The sequence below is a fragment of the Emys orbicularis genome, chromosome 16 (genome assembly GCF_028017835.1).
Source record: "Emys orbicularis isolate rEmyOrb1 chromosome 16, rEmyOrb1.hap1, whole genome shotgun sequence".
Classification (NCBI taxonomy): Eukaryota; Metazoa; Chordata; order Testudines; family Emydidae; genus Emys; species Emys orbicularis.
The window spans coordinates 15,441,083-15,449,376 of NC_088698.1; the positions used below are offsets into that span (position 1 = coordinate 15,441,083).

The 8,294-nt window shown below is 46.4% G+C and overlaps 1 protein-coding gene across 1 annotated transcript; it reads right to left on the bottom strand.

Moving 5' to 3' along the window:
• Window positions 1-2,258: 2,258 nt before the first annotated feature.
• On the bottom strand, window positions 2,259-7,877 carry LOC135890404 (peripheral-type benzodiazepine receptor-associated protein 1-like). The gene has a single exon (XM_065417814.1). The coding sequence runs from the start codon at window positions 7,875-7,877 to the stop codon at window positions 2,259-2,261; it is 5,619 nt and encodes a 1,872-aa protein (XP_065273886.1).
• Window positions 7,878-8,294: the final 417 nt, after the last annotated feature.

An 8,294-nucleotide genomic window follows, 5' to 3' on the forward strand; every position in this document is an offset into this window, starting at 1 on the left:
AGGGTGCACAACAGAAGGAGGCACAGCTGGAACAATCTGTGCTCCCTCTGTTTATTCTAGGCTACTGGGCAATTATTTGTCTCTGGGACAAAACCAGCCCCCAGCTGCCCAGAATCCAGGAGGTGCAAAGGTGCATAAAGATACCATCTCTACCATTAGGGCTAAACCAAGGTCAATTCTGCCACAACCCAAAATCAGGGCCTTAAATCTGAAAATTCATTAGGCTTCAAAGTGATTGGTGTATTGTTTAGACACAGAATGAAATGGGAAAACCAAACATGAGAAGTCAAAAAACTTTTAATCAAAATTTTGCAAGTTCATTATACCACTCTAAGTGTCAATGAAGAACAGAGGCAAATACTCAGAAAATAATAAATAAGCTTTATTATAGTAATTTTTTTTAAATAAAAATGTATCACCAGCACCTATGGATATCACTTTTAAAATTCAAATTTCAAAATGAAACAAATTGCTTTCTTAAGACAATTAAAGTGAAATATGCAAGGAAATTAACATTGGTATAAAAGACAGAAACTTCCCATAGGTCTAACAAGTAACATCATAATACAAAGAATACATCTGATAAGGAAACATCTGCACACTCTCCTGTTTTCAAACTCATCTACATATACAGCTTTGAGTCACTCTTCATAGCTTCTGTAGTCACAGTTTGAATCATACAATAGTAAAACAAGTATTTAGATATGTAAACAAATAACATATTTAAATAAGTAAACAAGTAAAACAGTTTAATATCTCCATAAATAAGTGAAGTAAAATATTTAAATAAGTTAAAGGACAGAAACCGACCCCTCCATTTTCAATACAAACTGCACAAAAGGACACCCTGTTCCTGAGAGTAAGTTTGTGCAAGCGGACTCCTGTGCTTGAATGGAGTCATCTCCAGATTGGGAACCTAACATTAACCCAACAGAATCCTTCCTATTAAAGCCTGTCATTGGGATGACTATTCTCTGCGGCAAATGTAAGCCTTGCAGTGTGCAAAAGCTATTTAACACAGCCCTTTGTGCAAGAACGCTTTTGGTATCGACTCCTATGTGGCGCATGCCTTATGTGATCCTAGGCACAAATGCATATTTATAGGACAAATGCCTATGTTAGTAACCCCTGAGATATGAGACAATGAAGTGCAACCAGTGGACACAATCCAGCTCTCCTTGAAGTCAACTGAAAAACTCCTACTGACTTCAATGGCAGCAGGAGAGGGCATATTCTTTGCAACAAACGTTGAGGTATTATAGATCTCCCACTCTGAAATGGGAAAGAGAAATTTCAGTGTAAATCACACAAAGAAACCACAGTATTAAAGCATATGCAGCTGTTACATTTCTCTTAGATAATACAAGCTTTAATGGGAGCAACTGGCTAGAGGGAAACCAGTGTCTTCCTTAAAATCAAAATCTAAAATGAAAAAGGGTTTATATTCAGTTCAGAGCTGGAAATCATTTGGACACTGTACTAGGTAGGTATCTACCCTTAAATATTTTTGTTTTGCTCTATGTCAGCTATTGGAACATTCTGCCCACAGTCACTGTAGCATTCTACACATTTGGAACATCTTCCTCTCTTTGAATGGCAACTCTCAATGAAGAAGAAGAGAAGTGGGCTAATGAATCAGTTATTTGTGTAGAGGAAGACATGCTAAAAAGTAGTCGAAGTTCACCTACCCCTTAAGAAAAATACTATCTGGCATGCTTTTAACAGCCATTCTACACCATTACTGTATGTACTGTAGAAAGTGGTAGAAGTTGATCCATTAAGTACCAACATACAGAAAACATGTACATCTCCTCCATTAAAAAGAAAAAAAGATTAAGGTCGTACAGTGTTTTAAACTGTATGTGAAATTCACTTTTATCTCTGCAATGCACTCTTTTCATAATCCCTACAGGAAAATATTTAAAATTCACTTCTAACTTTCTTAAAGGTCTTTGTAACAAATTTAAAGTTACCCAGTTTGTTTTACAACTAAAAATCTATTTGGAGCCTTCTGCAAATAGTTCATACTATTATTCTCACATGAGCAGAGATTCAAGTACATATCAATTGTCTAGTTGTTCAATTCTTAAAAATATACATTTTGTAGGAGGCATTTTCATGGATAGTTTTTAATGCTAGACCTCCCTAAAGATTCAATTTTTCATCTATATTTTGTGCTTTTTTTAATTGATATATCAGATTCTTCTTTTCCTTCTTCTATAACTCTCTGCAGAGGTGTCTTTTAAATGAATCCTCTTTTACTCTTCATCCCAAGAGATAGCTTTTAGAAAGTCAGACGGGATAAGGCCTCTCTGTCCATTTAACTCCCCATAGTAGAATCCATCATCATCCACACACCCAAATACTGTGATGATGTCTCCAGCATTAAATGTCAGCTCACTTTCCACATCTACATTTAATGAGTTCTCCCTTGGGTTGTAGTCAAAGACAGCCACCATTGTCTTAGAAGTAAGCTGTTCAGCCTTGCTATCCTGCCAGCTATGTTCTGTGTGAGACTTATTGTTATTCTTTGTATCCACCTCCACTAAGTTAATCACAGATTTTTCATCAATAATGGAACCTTGTTTTAACAGGTGCTGTTTCATTTCATTACTCTCCACCTGCACTTCAGACACCATATTATAGGGAATATACCCTACCCTTCCTGCATATTCACCTCTGTAAAAGCCATCAGCATCTTTATCACCAACCACCTTTAGAATCTGCCCCTTTTTAAATGGGAGCTCCTCTTCAGCTGCATCAAGATTAGGTGACATAGATATGGGATCATAGTCAAAAAGGGCCACAAATATCCTTACTGAATCATCATTAATTATTTCCTCTGAGACGAAGCTTCTCAGAGGGCCTGCTTTGGAAAATGAAGATGTCCCTGCTTGACCTATTCTTAAAGTCTTGCTCATTTTTCTGTTTTGAGCCCACTGCATGGGAAACTCTGGAAGCTCCGGCAGCCTGGAATCATTACCAACCACCTTTATTCTATTCTCTTCCTGCGTATCTAAATCCAGGTCCTCTTCTTCCTCTTCCAAAATATCTGAAAGATCAGAACTGTGGCTGTGGTCACCAACAGGATTCAATTGCCAGTTTTCTATTCTTGATGTTTGGTCTTCCTGTATTTCACCTCTAGACATCCCGAGGCTGGGGACTTCTTTGGATAATTCTTTCGTCTGTTTCTTCTCAGTGGAAATATCTGGGACTTCCTGAACACAGATATTATGTATACCTATGTCTCTGTAACTGTCCTCCAATTCAAGCTGACTAGAACACAGCTGAGGCCCAGAACTCAAGCAGCTCGCATCATATCCCTCAATATCTTGAGTGGTTGAATCTTTCACAGACTTGTCGTCAGAGTGCACATAGTGGGTGATCATAGACATTTTCATGTTGCTAGTGTCCATTTGATTTTCAAGCACAGCTTTTTTAGTAACAAAGAGCTTTTTTATCCTCTTTCTCTGGCTGTCTTCAGCAAGTTCTTTTAATGATGACATCCTGGAATTGACTGATTCTTCACACCATCTAGTTGGAAAGACAAGGCCTGAAGGTTGCACACTGACTGCTGTCTGCTGATAAGACTTTAAACATTTATCATCTTTATCTCTTGCTACGTTATCACCAATGTTGCACATTGCAAGCTCATGTATCAAAGAAGAACTCTGAGAGGAGAACAACTGGTGTGGGGGGATGCTTGCTGGCAGAGAAGCTACTGAGTCTCCGCAGTTGGAGGTGAAGTGAATGGTGAATTTGTTATCTTGACTGGCCATGAACATCTCTGAAGAGGGTGAAGATGTGCAGTGCATCAAAGGGATTTCCACATGCGGAGAGTCTATGAATTCCCCATAGAGTAATTCAGAGGTCAGGCTGGTAGACATAGACTTTGATGATGAACAACAACTGGGAACATTCAACATGGCTGAGGGAATCAGAGCTGGCACAGAATCAACTGACTCTCCATTGGGGGAGACAGTTCTCACAGAAACCTTCTGAGATCCTTGTAGAATCTCTAACTGGGACAGTTCTACTATGGCATTCCCAGCTGTTGGAGATATAACTTCTGTTACTCTTTGTCCATTGACATACACAGCATAACCAGTAACTCGTACCCCATTGGATGATCCTGCTGCATCAATTGTCACTGGTAGCCAGCTGATAACTAGAATGCCTGCTGAGGGATCAGGCTGTACTTGGACATCAAGTGGAGCATCAGGTGGTCCCGCTGATGGAGTAATGAACTTAATCATTGCTGATTTCTGCTCCCATTTCTCTTGAGGCAAATCCCATACCGTCTTCTGAGGCTGTGTTTCCACTTTTGCATTGTATTGAGTGTTGGGTTGCAGGTTATGGAAAGTGTACCAGTAGATCCCTGCCTTTGTCACATCACACTCCTTCTCATTAAGGTACACTGCATGAGTGTAGTTGCTACTGCTTGGTAACCAGGTGACCTCTGCTGAAGTGGCAGTGATGCTCCTAAGTTTCAGAAGTGCTGGTGCTATATGGAAACCATGCCCTACAAGGAAGGTACATTGCATCTTATCCGAGTTTCCCTTCTCTGTCACACTTTGTACCGAGATCCGATATGCCTTAATCTTTAAATCCAGATTCTCAATTGCTGCTTGAGTCTGACAACCAGACCTCACATTTTGGCAAAGTTCTGTATCTACATATATGTTATAGCTCTGCACATCTCCCCAGCCAGCTGGCATGAGTGGTGACTCCCAGCCTATAACAACACTTCTTGCAAACAGTTTGATTATAGTCAAATTTCTTGGATAAGGCACCGCTGTATGATCAGGCATTTCCATGTCTCCTTCTAATCTACTAGGCAATAGATTGACACTGATTTCTTCATCATGGCAATCACTCTTTTCTCCACTACTAGCACTTCTGCTGAGGAAACTCATTTCATGATCTGAAGTATGGGAGACGTCACTTGTCTTTGGAGGCACAAAGGTCATGAGGTCATCATCTGAAACTTCTTCTATCAAATTAGAGGGAACCAGCCCTCTTCTGCCATCCATCAGCTCTCCTTCGAAGAAGCCATCCTCATCCATCTCTCCATAGATATAAATGTATTCTCCAGCTGTCAGTGGAAGCTCTGCCTCAGGGTTCTTATTAGGACCATCAAAAGGGTCATAGCTGTATCGAGCTAAAAACACTTGAAGTTTTGCAGGACCTTGTCTCTCAGGCTCCAAGATTAGGGAAAATTTGTCTGTCTCCAATTCATCCATCTCACTTGCACTATCCCCCTCTGGAGTGGGGCAGGACTTAGGACTGTACTGTGTGGATTCTGATTTTGAGGAGTTTGACTGGAACTCCAGTTTCTTGCTTTGCTTCTTAAAAGCAGCAGGAGTGGATACAAAGTCTACATCATTAATATTCTTACTGCACTGAGGAACATGGCAATCTTCTGAGGAACAGCACGTAGCGTGTGGCAAGTCTGAAGTCACAAGGTCAGAATTTTTTATTTGTAATTGTTCGAGTTCCTGAGACAGAAGATTAAAATGTTCAGTTTGACTGTGATACTGATTCTCCAATTCTCTCACCTGGGCTTCTAATAGCTGTACTACCTCTTCATGTTCCCTTTTTGCTTCTACCTGGGCCTGCTGCAAATATTTGACCTCCTCTTCTTTCTTCTGCAGTGCTAACAGTGTTTCCTCATGGTCAACCTCCAGCTGTTGCCTTCTCTCTGCCATTTCTTTCATGTCCTTCAGTACATGCTCTAAATCGTCCACCTTGGTTTGAAGTCCTTTGGTCAACTGGACAGCAGAATTCCACTCCTCTGTCACTCCCATTAATTTTACCTTCAGGTCAGCATTTTCAGATTCAACCTTTTCTGTCCATTTAGTTTCCCCACTGAGTTGAGCATTTTTCTCAGTCATTCTGGCATTTTTAGTCAGCACCTCCTGAAGCTGCATTTCCAACTCTTCACATTTTTTCTGCTTTTTCTCCATTTCTTGTTCAAGGGTTTCACACTGCTTAAATTTCTTACTAAGCTCTATTTCCAAATGCTGTATTTGATTTTTGCTGTCTGGGTCTGTTTTTAAAGGGATGTTTTCATGTTCCTCAGACACATTTCCCAGAGGTAGTGCTACTGGCTTAATATCCTTTGCCAAAGTGATTGATCCTGGTGGTGTCTGTTTTGGCAAAGATGAACCATCTAAGCTTGCATCAATGTTTGGTGCAAGTGTTTCCTGTATTAGGCACATGGTAGCAGCTGGAGAAGAACTGTCTGGACCCATTTTGGAGGATTGTAGAGACTCTTTCAGGTTCTTCAGTGTGATCTGTCTCTGTAATCGTAACACTTCTTTCTGAGACTCCCGCAACAAACGATCAAAGTCACTTAAATTGAGCCAGAATGAGCCCTCCTTGCCTGTGGCCAGTTTGGCCTGCAGCTCCCAACACTCTCTCTGCAAGGCTTCTATCTGTTTGTCTTTGGCCAGAAGGATGCTAGCTTGTTCGCTCAGGTCTTTAGCCCGCTGCCGGGCAAATGCTTTCTTGCACAGTTCCACATTGGAGCCTTTGAGGGATAGGGGTATTGGAGCATTGACCACCTTGAGGTTGGACTCCTGGAGTTTCCTGGCTCTTTCCTCCAATCGCTTGGCAATGATGGCCAGATCTGCATTTTTCCTCTTGAGCCGCTTCACCTTCTCCTGCATCTCGGGGAAGCTGCTCCTCCTCAGAAGGCCGTTCTCTTCCTTAAGGGCTGTGCATCGCCGCTCTAGATCCTCCAGGGCACTTAGCAGGTCGGTGTTCTGCCTCACCAGCTGGCTGTAACTGCTGCCAGAGAGCCACTCCTGCTGCTGCCCCACTGCCTGGGTGCCACCCTCTCCTGCAGACCCCCAGCTGCCCATCTTCCCTTCAGGAGGCGAGTCCAAGCACCCCAGGGGACCCTCCTTACTGGTGGGCTTCAGGGGAAGCTCCTTGGCAGCTCCTTCTTGCGGGTGGGCATCTTCTTCTAAGGCCTTTTGGGCCGGCTGCTCCGGGCAGGGGCTCAGCGGGGGGCTCCCCTCCAGCGGGGCCTGGTGCCCTGCCTGCGAAGACTCGGGCTTGGCTAGGCTGCTGTCCAGCGAGCGAGACCTGGCGGCTCCCCCATCCGGGGAGGCGGCGGCGATGAGGCTTTCCAAGGAGCGGGGCCTCGGCCCATCCAGGAGGCTCCTGCTGAGGCGGGGCTGCGGGCCGTGCCTGGCCCTGTGCGGGCAGCCGGCGGGCTGCTGCTCGCCCTCGAACCGCTCCAGGATGTACTTGAGGAAGAGGCTCCGCTCCAGCTCCAGCTCGGCCCTGAGGTGGCGGATGCGGGCGGCCTGGTCGCCATCGGTCTCCCAGCGCAGCTTGCCCAGCACCTCCTGCAGCTTGCCGCGGCATTCGCTGCTCAGCCCCGCGGTGCAGCCCCGGGTGCTGCTGTAGCCCCGGCTCACCAGCTCCTCGGCCAGCTGCCGCTGCAGGTCCCGGGCCTGCCGCACGGCGGCGTCCCGCTCCCGCTGGAGCAGCTCCTGGGCCTGGCGCAGCTCGGCGTCCTTCCAGCGGATGAGCTGGCGGATCTCGGCCTCCCGCTCCCGCAGGCTCAGCTCCCGCAGCTGGTGCAGCTCCCGGGCCCGCTGCTGCTCCCACTTGGAGCGGAGCTGGTCGGCCAGCAGCTGGCGGTCGCGCTCAGCCGCCTCCCGCAGCTCGCGGGCCTCGGCGGCGAAGCGGCGTCGGCTCTCCTGCGAGCGCAGCCGCTCCCCGTCCAGCTGGGCCCGCAGCGCCTCCAGCTCCCGCTTGTGCTCGTCGTGCTGGGCCTGGCTGCCGGCGGGCGGCGCCGGGGCCTTGCGGGGAGACAGCCGGCCCCCCGGGGGTGGGCCCCCGCCCGGGCTGTCCCGGGTCATGGCCCAGGGGAGACGCGGCGTCGGGGAAGGGCCGGCCGAGGAGCGCAGCCCGGCGGGGAACGGCCGCCAACCGCCGCCCGCGCGCGCGGCCCCTTCAGCGCTGGGCTCGGGCCCCTCGAGCTAGGCGCTAACTAACGGCTTCCCGAGCGGGGCAGCCGCCCCTTCGAGCCCCCGATTGCCCCCATCCCCCTGCCCCAGCCTTCCCCCAGCCCCTGGAGCGGGTGTTAACATTCAGCATATTGGCAGTCATCAGAGTTTGCCTAGTTAACCCCGCTCCCATATCCCCAGTGCATGGATTTCTCCTGTTGTGTGTAGTGTTAACACAGGCAGCAGCATGAATTAGACTGCATGCACAATTAAGCATAAAGTATTCGTTACCAAATCAAGATTATCTTCCAAAAAATGAGAGGCTGCTAC

Coding starts and splice junctions, on each gene's coding strand:
- LOC135890404 (XM_065417814.1), bottom strand. CDS start 7,877: ATGACCCGGGACAGCCCGGGCGGGGGCCCACCCCCGGGGGGCCGGCTG.